Source organism: Vipera ursinii, assembly GCF_947247035.1.
Source record: "Vipera ursinii genome assembly, chromosome: Z".
Taxonomy (NCBI): Eukaryota; Metazoa; Chordata; class Lepidosauria; order Squamata; family Viperidae; genus Vipera; species Vipera ursinii.
The window spans coordinates 102,499,482-102,517,315 of NC_139517.1; the positions used below are offsets into that span (position 1 = coordinate 102,499,482).

The 17,834-nt window shown below is 36.7% G+C and overlaps 2 protein-coding genes across 6 annotated transcripts in view; one reads left to right on the forward strand and one right to left on the reverse strand.

Moving 5' to 3' along the window:
* Positions 1-6,772, forward strand: part of DNAJC1 (DnaJ heat shock protein family (Hsp40) member C1) — a 131,730-nt gene extending 124,958 nt beyond the window's left edge. Inside the window, exons 11-12 of one of the 2 annotated variants that reach the window (XM_083377984.1) lie at positions 1,608-2,092; positions 6,539-6,772. In XM_083377984.1, the coding sequence (XP_083234110.1) occupies positions 1,608-2,092; positions 6,539-6,607 (554 nt within the window). In that variant the 3' untranslated portion in view covers positions 6,608-6,772. The remainder of the gene's footprint in view (positions 1-1,607; positions 2,093-6,538) is intronic. The other variant, XM_083377985.1, reaches the window with a different exon arrangement.
* A 58-nt stretch (positions 6,773-6,830) lies between these two features.
* The window catches only part of MLLT10 (MLLT10 histone lysine methyltransferase DOT1L cofactor), a 127,564-nt gene continuing 116,560 nt past the window's right edge, over positions 6,831-17,834 (reverse strand). For 3 of the 4 annotated variants that reach the window (XM_083377983.1, XM_083377982.1, XM_083377981.1), the window contains 3 exons: positions 15,188-15,290; positions 11,567-11,758; positions 6,831-9,985 (listed from right to left, as the gene is read on the reverse strand). In XM_083377983.1, the coding sequence (XP_083234109.1) occupies positions 9,941-9,985; positions 11,567-11,758; positions 15,188-15,290 (340 nt within the window). In that variant the 3' untranslated portion in view covers positions 6,831-9,940. Of the gene's footprint in view, positions 9,986-11,566; positions 12,234-15,187; positions 15,291-17,834 lie in introns of all 4 variants that reach the window. The other variant, XR_014494248.1, reaches the window with a different exon arrangement.

Below are 17,834 nucleotides of genomic sequence, written 5' to 3' on the forward strand. Positions count from 1 at the left end.
AAAAAAAATCCACTTCCAAATAGAGACTTTTTAGGAAGATTATGGAGGTAAGGGTAGGGATGGGATAATCTCCCAAATAACTCTTATTCCCATTCTTACCCTCAAAACAGCATTTAAAACTGATCCCCAAATTCTCTTGATGGCTCTGTGCAATTCTCCAAAACAAGTTGCAACACATAATCCCTCAATTGTTTCTACTTCTATGGTTAAGCATATACCATAGATATACTGAAGAACATGTTTTCAGCTAATAACTGTATCCACTGTTCTTTGAAAAATAAAATAAAACATAATGTGCCTCAATTTCTTGGCACTCTGCCCACCTATTTTGCTGTAAACTAGGAAGAGTTGGCTTCCCAAATCTGGAATAACTGGAGTTGAACTTTCCTAATCAGGAGTTTTAGGAACTAGCAACCACAGAATCTAGTCTTTTGTTGATGCAGTCTTGAATGTTCGTAGGTCTCAACTAATGGCAGAATAGATAAGTAAAAACATGCATTTCATTTTATAGTGTTTCATAGACCCTGAAGCTTCCTTGTCTTCGTATCAAGATTAGGAATTATTCACAGCAGTAAATAAACATATTTGGATAGAAAGAAATCAGATTCTTCTATATCTGGAAAATGATTCTTTTTCTGGTGTGATGGTTACATTTGGCCTTTGACTGGAATGCCAGATAATCCTCCCAAATCTGGTGAATTGAGGATCAAACCTTTATTTAATTTTGTTTCAGTTACATTTAAAATGAATTATAGGTAGTAACTGCTTGCCTCTTAAGTATTTAATATTTTTCATTCTATCATTTTTAATAATTCATTTTTTAAAAATACAGCTTTTAGGGAGTTGTAGAATTCTCCTCCACAGTCATGGGATAGTGGCAATCTCCAGAACTTCTTGAGTCCTACTTAAAAGACTGTAGAGGCCAGAAAGTAAATATCCATATTGGCTAGAGTAGGGGTGGACAAAAGGTGGTCCTAGGTATTACTAAGCCATTACTAAGCATACTGACTGCTTCTTTTGAAAAGAAGTAACAGGCAAAAAAGGAGCTTCTATGCATATATGCCTTCATTAAGTGGATAATGTGAAACTCTGCCTCAAATTGTCAGCAGTGTAAAGAAAACAAAAATATGTGACATCTGTTCCAGAGAACCAAAAGATGAATTAAAATAACTAAGGGTACCATTGATTAAACACCGTGGCAGTGCATTATTCTTCCATTTCAATGGGAGCACTGCAGTTCATTCATTTCTGTGTATCAGTGCATAGAGGAGTGTATATTAACAAAAGAGCCAGAATATAACGGAAGACCTCTTAACATCGTACCTAATTGATGCTATTTCTGGATTGTTTAAACTAAGTGTGACTACCATGGAAACATACAAGTAAAAATGAAAGCCTGACTTTATTAGCTTGGAATCAGACTTATGTTTGACTAAGTCTGGATTTAATCTATTATGTTTTTCAAGTCTGATTTTTGAATACAGATGTCAGATATTTCCAAGGCTGGTTCATGAAGCATACTTTAAACAAAAATCTGTTTGGAATATTGGTTCCCCTCATCTTCTCCCTTATTATCTGTTAATCTGACATGTGCTATTTTTCAATAGGTACTATTAAATTTTCAGAGTTGAAAACTTTGGCCCAAAGCTCAAAATCCAACAAGGCCAGTATTAACTTACCTGATCTTATAATAACTCAACGGGATAAAGAAGATGATGAGCAGGAGGAAACAACAAAGTACAGTTATGATCCAGAAACAATAAATAAGTTCACAACAGATGAAGAGACTGGGTTAAATGAAGCCCGACATCGCAGGCGGAAAACAATACCAAAGGCTGATGAAACAATATTCCCAGGGACAAAAGAGACAACAGAGGACAAGTGTAGAGTGAAGCGCCAGAAGGACTTTGACACTGCAGAACAAGAGGAATATAGCGATGATGAGGCCAGAAAAAAAGAGAAGTGTCGCAGTTCAGATGACCTGTGGACTCAGAATCAACAAAAGCTTCTAGAACTAGCTTTGCAACAGTATCCAAAGGGAACGCTGGAACGTTGGGATAAGATTGCTAAGTGTGTTCCAGGAAAAAGCAAGGTGAAGCTTTTGGGGTTGGGTAATTTTATGTTAATTTTTCTTGTAAATTTAGTTTTAGAAGATTAACGCTCTTAAATTTAATGCAGTTGACAAAATATTTTTAAAGGTAATGATAAACAAGATTTTTGCCTGTACTTACGACAAACAATAGCTTGCCTCATGTTTTCTACCACGTTTCTCTGAAAAAATAATAGAAGTAATTCAACCGTATTGACTTAATGGACAGAAAGGAATTATATACTGTATAGAACACCAAATAAATGTTGCATAATCTTATATATAGGATACCGGTGAGGCCATGAAAGCATAATGCTGGAAAATATTGATTCTATTCCTAGTCTGTCATGTAATCTGTTCCAGCAAAGTTTTAAAGGATCAGTGTTGCACAAGAGGCTTCAAATGTATGAACAGCCTTCTTGATTGTATCAAAAGGTCCATCTTTTGATACAAAAGGAAGGAAGCTGATGCTAGAAAACTACCTGTGGGCAGTGATTAATCTCTTTCTATTTACATTTCTTGCTACTTTTAATGCAGGATTTTTCAAGGCTTGAGTTCTGTCTATATTATGGGTTGTAAATTAACAAGCAAATCCATGTTTTGTAACAAAACCTACTTCTCCAGTATATTCTTGATAGAAAATTTATGGATACCTATGGTGGCAGATACCTTGCAATTGGTTTATGGATACTTTGCTTCCACTCATTTTTCCTAGACAAGTCAGAAAGCAGGTGAAGCAGTATATTCAATAGGAAAATAATCAAGGTGGGAAATGATGTTCTGTCTCTTTTTCTCTTCCCCCCAAACTTGCTGATAATTTAATGTTTTTAATTATCAAAGTATGACGATGAGGAAGGTGATAGAGGAACTAGAGCAAAAAGACCAGTCCAAACAACCAATTAAGTTTATTAATGGAATTTTTTTTTTAAAAAAAAAGCAAAGTAGGGAAGGTACATGACTGTAAATGTAAATTAAATCCTGTAGCAAGTAGGTGGGTGTCTTCAGGTAAGCAATCCTAACAAAACAGTTTCAGAGGTTTTGTAGAGTCTCATGCATGGCTAAGGATGGAAAATTGAAAATAAGTAAAAACCTTTGCCAGGTTTTATGTTATTCAGTAGTCTAACATTGGTGGCTTTATCACAATTAGCCAGTAAGCAGTTGTTGCTAAATGTGTTAAAGCCAGGTGACAGTTAGGAACTGATTAGTTACATTCTTGCTTGTCGCATTGTCCTGGATATATGAAAGATAATGTTGGAAAGGAGATGGCTAAAAACGAGGGTTGAAATGGTACATGTCTTGGCTATCAAGCTGAATATTTTCTAGTGAGAGATACATTATATTTAGCTATATTAGAAGTATTTATTTCTGTTAGAAGTACACAAAGCAGATGGAACTTTATGCTCTGTTCAAATTATTTCCTGAACTGTAGTAGAACGGTTAACTGTTACAAGCAAAAAGCTGCTTACTGCTTGGTCAGGCTTGTGAATTTTGAAAATATTTTAATTGTATATTCTGGGCAGCAGCAGATATACTTTTCCAATGTATGTTTCTATATGCAGTGAATAATGATTTATCAATGCCTGCTGGAAAAATGGGCTTAGAATTTGAGGCGCTACAGAGGTTCCAAGATCTTGATCTGATGCTTGCAAACTTGGAGGGAGTGGATGGATTGAAGCACATGCTTGCTGAATCCCAGCAACACATTCATTGTTAATGCAAAACCCTAATGGATCTATAGACATTTCAGCTGTTGACTTTAATGGCAGTGCTCTAGAAAAAGCAAGTATGCAATGTAATGTCCTGTTCTCCAGAGCACTTGGGGAATTTTTGGCTGGGTCCAACTAGTCTGCCAATTGTAACCTTACTTGGTTATAGAAATACTGGCAATGAATCAGACTCTTACTAAGTCAGTTAGACTTCAGCAACTCATTTTTATATTGGAAAGTCTTTGAAGACAACTTGAGTCTGGAGCTGCCATGGTTTCAACAGGTTTAATAACAGATTAGTCTATTCTGAGGGCAGCATTGGTTGCTCATTCCAAGCCGAATTCTAGATGGTGGGAAATCTCTATAAAAACCCTATGTGATCTTCCCCTTTGTTATCTTTGGAGCTGTCTGATCCATATGGAATCTGCCAACTCGAATTGAACCAGCCAGGGATGCTGCAGATACTGGCCCACAAAAACATGAGTGCATAGAAGCTTACAAGGCAGCCTTCTCATTACCAGTGTTCTCATATGGAATACTTTGCCTTTTTTTCTCCACCCCGAACCAACCCAGCGATGCCCTCACCGTGATGTCCCGTTGCCTGGAGGTAGTCCAGGTCTGGATGGGAAGAAACAGACTTCGTCTCAATCCTGCCAAGACTGAGTGGCTTTGCGTACCGGCATCTCGGGCTAACCAAACTATTCCACCTTTAATGATGGGGGGTGAGGTGTTACCCCCCGTTGATAGGGCTCGCAACTGGACTCACGGCTCAATTTTGAAGATCATATACGAACTGTGACCAGGGGAGCTTTTGCCCAGGTTCGCCTGGCGCACCAGTTGCGACCCTACCTGGACCGAGATGCCCTACGCAGTCACTCATGCGCTCGTGACCTCCCGTTTAGACTATTGCAATGCTCTCTACATGGGGCTGCCCTTGAGGACCATTCGGAGACTACAACTGGTGCAGAATGCGGCCGCGCGAGTTGTGATGGGGGTCTCCCGATACTCCCATGTAACACCTCTACTCCGTGAGCTGCATTGGCTTCCGGTTGCTCTCCGGGTGAGATTCAAAGTGCTGGTGATGACCTATAAAGCTCTAAATGGCTTGGGTCCGGGATATTTGAGGGAACACCTGCTGCCAGCATCAAGTTCCCTTTGTCCAGTGCGCTCGCAGATGGAGGCTCTTCTCAGGGTGCCGGCGGTAAAAGATTGCCGGCGGATAACACCTAGGGAGAGGGCCTTTTCTGTGGGTGCGCCTGCCCTCTGGAACCAGCTGCCCGTGGAGCTCAGGACTGCCCCTGACCTACGCTCATTCCGCCGGGACCTGAAGACTTGGCTCTTTGAGCTCTCTGACCCAGGCTGAGAATTTTAACTGGGGTTTTATTTACAGGGATAATTTAATCTTTTAATTCTCTTTTAACTTTGTATTTTATATTGATGTGATTTTAAAATGCCCTGTAAACCGCCCTGAGTCCTTTGGGAAAGGGCGGTATATAAATCTAATAAAATCTAAATCTAAAGTTATTTGCAGGGTCTTTGGAATGGCATATCTTCGGTAGCTCAGTAGTGGAGGAAGATACACTTCTGTCTGTAACTTTATTATAATACTTTAATATTGGAAGCTGCCTAGTGTTCAGTGAATGTAGATAGTCCTCAAGATATAGCTGTAATGGAGCCTGTCCATTATGGCTTCTTGTTGTGATGGCCATTAAATGGAGTACCTCACTTGATCCTCCCACCCTGAGACTCTCCATTCTCCGCTTCCTGCCCCTTGGATCTCCACAGGCCTCTCCCCATGCCCATCAGGTCTCTCCAAGCCTTAGGCCTGATTCCTACCCTACTATGCCAAACACCACCACCCTCACCTTTTGATGAGCTCCAAAGCCTTCCAGAATGCTGGAATAGATTGCTTCCTTGCATGGCCATGTGATGTGATTCCAGAAGTGGCAGCAATATTTACAATACCAGAATGCAGTTTGGCCACTGGAAATATGGGTTCTGCTTCCAAAATGGTGCCATAGGGCCATGAGAAAAATCACTGTTTTGCTGCCCTAACATGGTTTGCACAGCTCTGCAGGAATTTTCTGTAGCTTTCAGAAATTTTCCAGTGCTGTGCAACTTCAATAAGGCAGCAAAATGGAACAATTTATTTCATGTGCCATTTTGTTCCCACCCACAAGTGGAAAGAAGCAAAATGCTGGCCACTTCCAGGTTGCCAGCATGTGGCCCAGAGAGGAGCACACCAAGCAGCCAAGGGACAATGTAACTTGTTTCAACACTATGAAAGAGGCTTCAGAACTCTTCAAAAAGTGAGGAGTGTAAGGAGCTGGGTAGGGTGGAAATCAAAGGTCAACGGGGAACAGTTGGGGGAAGAAATGTTTAGAGACCCAGTGTAGGCAGGAGTAAGATAAGGAGTACTGCAGCATCCCTGCAGTCAGTTGTAAGGGTGAATGAAGGTGGGGACACTTTAGCAACTATAACATCAGGCAGAGCATAAGTAGCTTTCGGTGTGGGGGGAAGGTAACATAACTTCAAACAGCTGTTAGGTGACTTGATTGTTACTTGAGGACTAGCTGTATACGTAACATACCGATTGTGGTAATAATAAATACTACTTAATTCCCCCCCCCAATAAACTCAGAAAATGTTTTCCCTTTCTCTCCTGCCTGGTGTAAATTGTCTATAATACTTTTAAAAAATGAATATTACAATTAATACTCCATGTTTTCTTCTTTTTCTACAGGAAGAATGTATGACTAGATACAAGCTGTTGGTTGAACTTATACAAAAGAAGAAAATGGTCAGAAGCTGAATATTTTGAAGAATCTTATTCATCAAAATGAGATACATTAAACATCGTATGCAGTGACTTGTATTTTTGTATCTCAGTATTTCAGTATGTCATGTGCCTTAGTAAAAATCTGTAAATTTTACACCTTCAATTTGAAATACGTGTTAATAGAATCAATGTATTTTTGTACAGGAGGGTTTTTTGTCACTAGTACTATAAAAAATTATGTCATTTGGAATACATATTGGAACAACTGAGCAAATAGCTTTTAATATAAAGTCATATTGCAGGATGGGAAACATTGCATTTTTGAAGTATCTTACATTTCAGTTTTCATTAATAACCACTCATTCCCTAACAATATTACATTTTCTGTTTTATTATCATACAACATTGGCATTACATTCATCCTATTCCAATGGAACATGCAGAGGTAGGGAGGTTAAAAAAATTGTCAATTCTGAAATAGAACACTCCATAAAAGTTCCATTTCTGGATCAACAAATTTTGTATATCCCAGTGCATGGTGGCACAGTGGTTAGAATGCAGGCTAACTCTGCTCACATTGCCAGGGGTTTGATTCCTTTGTTCCTGACCAGTTCAAGGTTAACTCAGCCTTCCATCTTTCCAAGGTTGGTAAAATGAGGACCCCGATTGCTGGGGAAAATATGCTGACTCTGTAAACTGCTTAGAGAATGCTGTAAAGCACTGTGAAGTGGTATATAAGTCTAAGTTTATGGAGAACCAACAAATGCGAACTGAATTTCATTCTATTTGCCTTCACTTCACTGTGGATCCTACTAATACTTATCTTCAGACCATACTGCTCAATATAGCAAATTCTATTGTATTTATTGCCTTACATTATAACAGTTGGTCCTCCAGTTAATCCTGGACTGCAGCAACTTCCCCATAACTGACCTTGCTCCTCAAACCTGTAAATCAGTTTCAGATGGGCAGAGTTGCCCATTTTTCTTTCTACATATAGGACAGCTAGACAGCATTAACAACTAAAAAATAACTTCCTTAACTTTAAAAAATCGCAACAGTTGGAAACCTCAAACAAAAGGATGATCAATCCTACTATTTGTAAACTCATCAAAAGTGGACTTTTTTTCCCTATAGCAGGTATATTAGCCCAAAATATAATCTATTAGATGTCAGACTATGTGTGGCATTTCAGGCATTCCTACGCTCTATTATATAGAAGCAGCCACAACTTAAAATATATATTCCAGTTGTGAAATATGAGTAAAATAGAAAAAATATTTGCATTTGTAGTCCAAGCTCTGTCTGCCGATGGCTGGTGCTAATGGTGAAGGCAAGCCTCCATTACAAATAAGAATAATTCCACTACACCAAAAGAATCCTCAAGTTTTCAGCCTTGGGGGGAGAATTGGAAAATATGTAAGGGATAAAACTATTGCTTTCAGCCTAAAAAAATCTTCTCATTTCATACTAATGCCATGGTTGGAGGATGTCAATCTTTTTTTTTAAAGTGCTAAAATGTGTACCTTATATTTCTCAAGATTTAAGAGGCCGATTGTGCCCTTTTTCTTTGTGATGATATGGGTTTGTGTGGCAGCACAGTTTTCATTATAACTAAAGTAACCTATACAAAACTCTTTCATTGGGTGAAAGGATATCAAACATTGTGAAACGACCTTTTTCTCAAGAAAGGTAACTCTTTCATGTCAAGGCACTTTCTGCTGCAGTAGGAACCGGACTGTCCATTCTGGCTATATATTTTTTGCTAAGAGTATCCACGTTAGAATAGGTCTGTTTAAATCCATTTAACACACCATGATTTGAGTATCTCAGTATGCATTAAAAGCATGCTTATAATGGGACTTGGCTTCCATAGATATGAATATAACATATACTGAACACAGTGACTAATGCTTTCCTCTGATGAAGTCTGTATCATGTATTGCAATTTACAGCCATAAACAATATTAAAATTTATTAACCAAAGCTTTGTACATTTCTTTATATAAATTGGCAATTTTACATCTAGGCAAAACATTTATACAAATTATTACAGAATATTAAACAAGTGGTTTAAATAAATTAAACCACACTGATTTACTTTAGTACATTTATCTACAAAAGTGATTTGTGACTTTAAAACTTGCCATTAATATATAAAAATAAATTATTCTTACCTTTCAATTAAATCTACCAGTTAGAAATTTTACAAATCAAAATATCCACATTTTATGAATTCTTCACAATACAAAACAATCACAAAAACCTATTTACAGAAATGAGGTAAGAACTGTGCAATGTTTAACTGAACAATATTGCAGAAACAATAGATTCTTCCAATTAAGTACACAGTGAAGGTCTAAGTATACTTGAGTATTTTCCACTAATAACTCACACAGACTCAAATTAGTGGTTATTAGCTCTCAAATTAAAACTATTTCGTTTTACTGCATAGTCATACCATGAAATTAACTCTTCAAAGTGAAATATGTCTTTTTCACCCATTAACATTTCATAGCAATGGAAAATCTCTCCCTCCCACCTTTTTTTTGGTAATTTATTAGTGGAAAGCAACCCAGGTAATGATTTGCCTGAGCTATCCATAGTGACAAACACTTCTAGTAAAGGCAGATCAGCAAGGAAAGCTGCTGGTGCAAAGTTGAATATGCTTGCGGCTTTTTTATCTCATTTTAGTGCATGCCCAGCTGTCTAAAGCCATCCATAACCCAACAGAGGGAAGCAACAGGCACTTGGGTTACATTAAATATTACCAGAACAGGAGTTACTTTCTCATCTGGTAAAAGTTCTATGACTTTCAAAAGATCTGTTTTTCCAGTGATCCTGAAAAATCCATCTCAAAATTAAATATTGTCATTTCTTAAATGTTTTCGTTCTAGCAAAACATTTAAAAAACTAATGACAAGATAAATGATTTAAAACCTGATTCTTTTCTGAAGAAAAAATGGTGCTTCTAAAACACTGATGACAAACCACCATGTTATTGACAAAAATTTCATATTTTCTCTACTTTCTTCAAAGAAGTGATGGAACTAAATATTTGATTTTTAGCACTGCAGTGTGTGTAAAAGCTTCTCAATCAGAAACTAAATTCCAATCACCTGACTGAAATGACAGTGCTCTAATCTGAAATCCAAGCTTCCATACAATTTGATGGAAACAGTTTAGTTTCAGTGCAACACAAAGCAACAAGGTCAAATTGTACAATAAACATCTTCAGGTAGATTCACTTTTCCAGTGTGCAGTTAGCTCATTGATGTGTCTCGTCATACCTGCAGAGAGAGTGCAACTCACAGCCAGATGAAGTGCTATCAGCAGGATTTGCAATTTTACACACACTTTCAAGTGTTAATTTTTTTCTGGTGCAAGGGATCCACTTTTATCACTAAGCCTCTGGAGAAAAAAAAGAAATACACTGTTTTACAATTGCTAAAATTGCCAGTTTTTTTGTAATAATTTATATATCTAGCCAGAATATATCTGCACAGCAAAGAAATCCTAAAGGATTGAGCTTATTTAGTCCCATATCTGGCAATATACCCATATCTGGAAATACTTTCTAAGGCTCAGAAGCAATACTACAACTGATACTTTGAATGGAGGAGTGCTTGGCCTCCAAAGCTGCTGCCAAGGTAAATCTCCATCTGCTAATTGTTCTCCTTTCTGACTGCTTAGCCTCTTTTGCAAGTCCAAATGGGCACAGAAAGCAGCATGTGGTCCTTGCTTTTTGTTCCCTGCTGTTGAGTGAGAGGGAATTTTCTGTGCATTGAGTATCACTCCCTCCTGGGAAGGGAGTGGAGAGGTCACCCCATCTGAAGCTAGAAACCTCTTATCCTGCTCCTCGATTCAGCCAGCTTCTGATTTTGCCATACTATACAAAATGGGAAATATTATTAAAAAGGAAGCTCAGAACATATCCTGTTCTGAATAGCCAAGAGAAAAGTTCTACATTCATTTCACCTATTATTAAAATAGAAAAGCAGCAAATATGAAACTCATTAGGTTTAGCTGTGAGATAATAAGATATTCAAAACAAATTAACAAAAAACTCTTAAAACTTTTGGTTGACCACCACTAGTATGATCCTTAATTCTCACAATTCTTTAAATGAAGTTTGATTAAAATGTGGTCCAGTAAATACTGTTGGCTGATTAGGGAGTTTAAAAGAAATTACTGGATAGATCTTATTTTAGAACAGTGAATTAGTAGCTAAGGAAGAGAAAAAAAGAACTGAAGTGCAAGACAGCCTTCAAGCCACTCTCTTCAGTTCAAAATTCCAGGCCATTCATGCATATATAGGAGACATATTTAGAATATCCTCACAATCCTCTTTATTATTTTACTAGATATTCCAGAGATGGTTCCTATCACTGAAACCATATTTAGCATCATTAAAATTTTGTATGCAAATCACACTGCATGTAATGATGGATTATGCAATGTGATTTTTTTAAGACTCCACTGGAAGAAAAAGTAGTTCACACCCACCCACTCACGCCTTGCCAGTGGTTAAAACCAGAGAAGTAAATGACCTTTTTAAAAATATAGAATGTTTGTGAATTTTAGCTTTCTGACCAGACTGTAGCTGCTGGGTGAGGTTTAGAAACTTGCTGCTGGTCAAAGCTGTAACTATTGATAAGAAGTCAGCACAGATCACCAACAAGATGACCAAAATGCTTTTTCTACTTTGTGAAGATGGAGGACCTACAATATCCTAGAAGTAAAAAAATACTGAACAACAGTTAGGAACTAATTAGGAACTTGGAAAGTTTTATGCTAATTTGCATTGCAGTGAAGTTCACTTTGTCAGTTTTACCAAAGAGAGAGAGAACAATTAGAACTATTTGGTTCATTCAGTGACCAGATACCAAAACAGCTGTGATAGTACAAGCCATTTGTTTTAATTTTCATGTCTCCTTTAAATGTTAACATTTTTTTATTTTTTTTATTACAAACCCAACTCTATATACTTACAGAAACTTTTGGAGCTGCAATATCCCCAGGAACTGCAAGGAATGGGTTAGTAGCAGTTGTATGAAGTGGAGATGCCTGAGAGACTGCCAGCAAGTTATTAATGGGAATCTGTGTGGCTCCCGAAAGCTGTAGTTGCTGTACTTCAGGTTGATGCTGTTGCACTAGTTGATACAGAAGAGCCTGATGCTGTTCCTTTAGTACAATAGTGGAGGCACATTGTAGTTATTACCTTGTAGATTACTATATTTTTCATGCAAGTAGTTAAACAAGGATGAAAACTAAAAACTTTCAAATGGCTCTCACTCAGCAAGGATTTATAGATCTCTCATTGTATCCTGAGGCATCTTTTATATAGTTTGGAGTACAAAATAGTGACAATATTATTTCATTATTCCAGGGAAGAAAGCTAAAAATATTCTTCTGAAAACTCCTTGTTGCAGAAGTATTCCGTGCCTGATTGGAGATTATACATGGTAGAGCTTGGATACAGAATATTCAGATTCAAATTCATGACCAACTAAGAAGTTCACTGGCCCCAAATCACTATCTCTTACAAGGTTATTGTGAGAACAAAATCATTCTAAAGCAAACAAGTATGAGAGAACAAATGTAACAGCCACAAAAAGGGAATGAAAACAAGCAGCAAACCTCTCACTCATCCTGTGAACTATAAAACAAAAAGAGAAAAAGTTGAAAGGGCAGGGCAAGAAAGATTACGTCAGCTGTCTTCTGCTGAAATAACCAATGCAAACATTCAAATTACAACTGATGAATATGGCTGTGTCAAAATCAAAATTCTGGTAAGATAAGGTATAAGCAAACTTTTGTTTATGGAGAACCATTCTGACAAGATCTTACTGAGGAATTAGAGATCTAATAGCTTCCCAAAGGGGGGGGGGTCCCAAAAGTGCTTTTTCCAAACCGCAGTTCAGTTCATTTATCAAGAACTGAAAAAGCTTCTTGGGTGAGAAGTGAAATATTTTCAAAGGAAAAAAAAATCAAGCTGCCTTTCGGAAAAAGCACCTTTGGGACAACCATGACTTGAATGATTGAGAACCTCCATAGACAGTCTCAAAGATGGGTGTGTGTCTATCCATCTCTTTAGAGAAATTCTGAACAATGCAAATGATTTTTCTTTGCACATACGTGTCCTTTTTGGATTCAAGATTTAGAAAATGAGTGGAGTGGTCTTTCAACATTTGCTGAAATGCATTTGCCAATTTTAATTTCTCAACTAGCTAGCACACCCAGTAATTTGGGATGATGAAATTTGTCCTTCAGAAACATGTACTGGGTAACAGGTTCCTCCTGATTTAGACCAAGAAATGAACAACTGGGCAACATTCAGTAAACCAGGTAAATTCAAAATATAATATGACACATTTTCTTGATTGAAATCCTTTCTAAAGGAAAATTGTAGTTAGTTTTCTATCACATTTTCATGGGGAAAGATCAGACACTCCACAGCAAAATAGGTAATTCTTTACACATTATACAATATCCTCTGCAGCCAACAAGTTTCAAACATTAAGTTGGTCAAAATGACAGCTGCCTTATATTTTAAGGCAACAGCTGCACTATTTTTAGCGGTATTTCACTTTATTTCTTGAGGACAAAAGTGTTAACTGGGAATTCATCCTTCCCTCTTCTAAACTCTCAGTTAAAAGCACTATAGAACAGACACTACAAGGATACACAATGGAAAGATAGGAAAATCTGCAAAATTCTCTTTTTAGACAAAACAGCTAACGTGTCTTCCCTGAAGGCACTTACTGGGAATGTTAAGAATCTAAATATATTTTCAAAAGTATTCCAGTGAAGTGGCTTCTAAGATCTAGATTAAGAGGAATCATAGGCAATAATAAGTTGAAAATGATTGACATGAGCTCTGGTAAGGAATGAATCAACATGATGTCATCTTATCAATGACAGTGGGTCAAAAATGTAGCCAAATGACCTCAGCAAATGCAGGTTTCTCTGTCTAGGGTAAGGTAGTGCTGGACATGAAATCACACCATCTTGTATTCAGATGTGAGATCTACCTTGAAAGAACATCTTTGAGGGGAAAAGTTCTAAGAAAGAGAATACAATATATGCAAAGGCTATATATCATGTTATCGCTCTATAAATATGTTCAGGTGATGGAATTTGATAAGAATATGGAGTTAGTCAATACATGCAAAGTTTTGCCTCAGTATATCTTGAACTATTCCAGGAAATACAGGTATAATAATTGGGATTATGAAAAGGTAAAAAATTATATGTCCTAGAAGAATGGGAAGGCATGGAGCCAACAGAATTTGGAGAGATATGTCCTTCAGAAACAGAATAGGTATGAGGTGATCAGGTATGAGTTAAGTGATTTTTTCCCAATAGAGGAAGATTTTGGTTTTGTCTATCCCAATGGTTAGGAGTAAAGTTCTGCAAAAGTAGATCTTTAGAGGGATCTATCTGAAATATAAGTTTATGAGATCAAAGCAGGTGCTTAAACAAAAATTAGTAAGGACTGGACACTATAAATAGCAGGAACAGTAGAAGGATAATTAAAGAAGGCAGGAAACAAAGGAGCTTTTTCCTATTGCCCTTCTGAAATCTGAAACCTCTGAAAAAGTTCCAAATTTTTAATGGGAGATGTTGATAATGGTGCAATAGAGATCTACGTATCTTCTCCAGATTGTGGAAAGTTCAATCAACCTTTGGAAAAATAAGGTGATCACCAAGCAATTTGAGAGACAAAATAACTATTTAGTAAATGCCTGGAAGAAATAATAGAAGTCTATTTCATCAAGGCAAAAAAGTCCAAGTCATGTCCATTTGCTCTCATAAACACCAGCAGGTGAAATAGTCTTATAGTCATAAGGCTGAAGGTTGGATGTCCTGATCAAAAAGTCTAAGGATGTTTGAAGAAATGCTAAGACTAAAAAAATTTAAAAATAATGAATGAATTAAAGCAGAAGCAGAAGAACAAAAATGTTAACACTGTGATGACAGAAAACAGACTGAAGAGGATCAATGGGAACTATGTCTAGGGGCCTCCAATTAAACAAATCTGAAAGTCCTAGACAGGTCTGAATGGGGATCTGTGCAGGCAGATAATCCAGATGCATGGATCAGAAACCACAATGATATATAAATATTTTTATTTATTAATATCCTGCATTCATTATTTTTACAAATAACTCAAGGCAGTGAACATATCCAACATATCTTCTTCCTCCTATTTTTCCTACAGCAACAACCCTATAGATTATTGCTGGGCTGAGAGAAAGTGACTGGCCCAAAGCTAGTTGGCTTTCATAGCTAAGGCAGGACTTGAACTTGTGGTCTCCCACTTTGTACCCTGGTGTTCTAGCCACTAGAGCAAACTGGCTGTTCAGTTAATGGTGTGTACATTCTCTTATTGCTCTGTTATTTTTTAATGCAATAAGTGAAGACTTGCCAAATTTTCTTTTCTTTTAAGGCCTATGTTTTTTTAATCACATTCTTTCCTCTTTTTTAAAACTGCAGATCTCTGGCTTATTAATGAACATTCTGATGTTACTCAGAGATAGGCTGTAATATCTAACCATCAGCACTCATTCTTGAAAATTGAAAATATAATGATAAAATAGAAATGCTTACTGATGTGAATTGTTGAGTATTTAGTAACTGGTGAAATTGTTGCTGCTGTTGATGCAGCAGCAGTTGTCTCTGTTGGTCAGGAAGAAATCCAAGTCCAGAGGTTCTGTGAAACAGCAAGACACATTTACTGAGCAAACATGCTTGAATCATTTCAATACCATACTTTCTGAAAAATAAAACATTTAAAACTAAAATATATATAGATTTATGTGCATAGGCTGATCATGTATTTCTAAGCATCTACCCAATTTTTATCTTAAATGTTACTTATATAACATTTACTGATATAACATTAGAAAAAAAGTACAACTGAACTAGCAAAGTACTTAATATCCGTGATATGATAATAAAATGACTGGTGTGTTTAATTGTACCAACATTGAAAATCTCATCCGCATTTTCAATGGCATGTTGAGTTATGCTAAGAAGCAAGGGTAAGAGCCATCAAATGCCTCTCTATATATTTTAAAAATTTGGGGAATTTTTAAATTCCTGTAGAACGGGAAAACTACCTGCACTACAGGTAGTCCTCAATTTATGACCACATGGGAGTACAGAATTTCAGTCATAAATCTTCGTGGTTGTATGTTGAGGAACTGCTGACCAGACTTGATTTTATGACCTTTTTATGACAGTTATAAAGATAATCATCACAGTTGTTAAGCAAACCATGTTGTCATTAAGCGAATCCAGCATGTTCAATGGGCTTTCACACTTCTGGTGGAAAATGGCAAAATAGGTTGCAAATTGTGCTCATGAGACCACAGAACGTGCAGTGGGTTATAAATATGAGCCAGTTGCAAGGCCCAAAATGCAAACATGTGTCTCGGGGAGTATGTGTGTGCCAAAAATCAGGACTTTTGAGGATGGATTGTAAGTAGCTTTTAAAAGTCCATTGTAACTTCAACCAATTGTTAAACAACCAATTGCATATGCAACCCTATATACCTGTATATAAAAAAGCACATATTTGCCAAAACAAATTAAAACACACATTGAATATATACCAGAATCAATATTTTCAAATTAAGCATTAAAAATCTGTAATACTCTTCCATTTCTAAGTTTCATACATTCTTTATTTCAACTGACAATTTTCTAATCCATTGTCAACATTTTAACTATTACATTCTAGAGTTCCTCATTCAGTATTTGGAGTTTTATATTTCTTTTGCTCAATCACTAAATATGGATTTTTCACCACTTATTTCTGGAAAATTAACTTTTTTCAGGTCTCAATTTTCATATGATTTAACCATTGGTTCTATGTAAACACTGTATCATTAAATACAATAGAAAGTTGATATTTAGCTTTTCCTATGAAGGATACAAACAAATCTGATATTTCATGAGCCATTTGGCAAAACTAATATTAAGAGCAAACAGGAATAATTGAAGGGAATAGTGCATGTCAAATCAACTGATGAAAGAAACATTAGCAACAGCCTGTTGCTCCTAAGTTATTTCTGTGATTGCAAAACATGGGAAGTCATACATTTTACATACAAAGCATCACCCCTGGCCACTAGTCAAACAGTGAATGCTGATAATGTATGGGAAACCTACATTTTCCATGTCAATGTTAAAACTGAGTTCCCATTTCCCTTTCCAAAGTAGCTTTGAAGACTGTTGACCAGTGAAGCAGCTTTGAGTGGTATGAAATCTTGAATGATAGGAATAAAGCCAAGTTGGTACAAATGTCATAGGACAGTTATGATTAGTTTTATTTTATTAATTTATATGGCTGCCCTACTTTTAAAAGTGACTCCATGTTATGCTCTGAAATAACATAGTTGAAGATAAGGTAAAATGGTAATCATTTATTTCAGTGTATACAATTTATGAAAATGGAATAATTGTTTCCTGGAGGTTTGGGCTCCCAACTTGTCCTCTAAGTATTTGCTGATCCTTATTAAAATTAGCCAAACTGAATTTACTGTTGGCATTGCTGGGTTCATTGTCTTACCTAAAAGAAAAGGTCCTCTTGTTACCTTAAAAAGATTAACATTTCTTAAATAAACTAAATAAAAAATATATAGCTTTGAGGCAATAATCACTGTCTATCAAGCATACTAACTTTAAACTTCAGTAGAGGATAGTGGCATCTCAAATTGAAGTCATCCGAATAACTAGAGATGTGTTTGACAAAGATATCAAAAGGTATGACTAAAGAGTCATCAAAATGCAGAACAGCCACACATCAAATAACCATTTTTATCGAGGAGGCAATTGTACTTCTGAGCAAGGACTTGGAAACAATGGGTGAGGCTGAAATAAACTGAAACTTAATTCTGATACTGAAATTGTGCTAGGACAGTACCAAAAGGATAACAGATTGACCTAGACAGAGAACCTTAACTGCTTCTGGATGCCATTGCACTTTCTGAAGGTATAATGCTGCAATTTTAGATGCTCTTTAACATAAGACTATTTTGGTGATGGTAAGGTAGATGGTGGCAGCAGCAAGAGTGCCTTTAATCTACCGTATGATAACAGACCACGCTTCATGCTTGTCACTGGGAGTTTGGAAGCACTAACTAACACAACTTTATTGTTGGCACGCAAGTAGGAAGAAAACCAGGCTAGGCATTTAAAACATGTCACTCCAGTATTATAAGAATCCAGTTTAGCCTTCCCTCTAAAATTT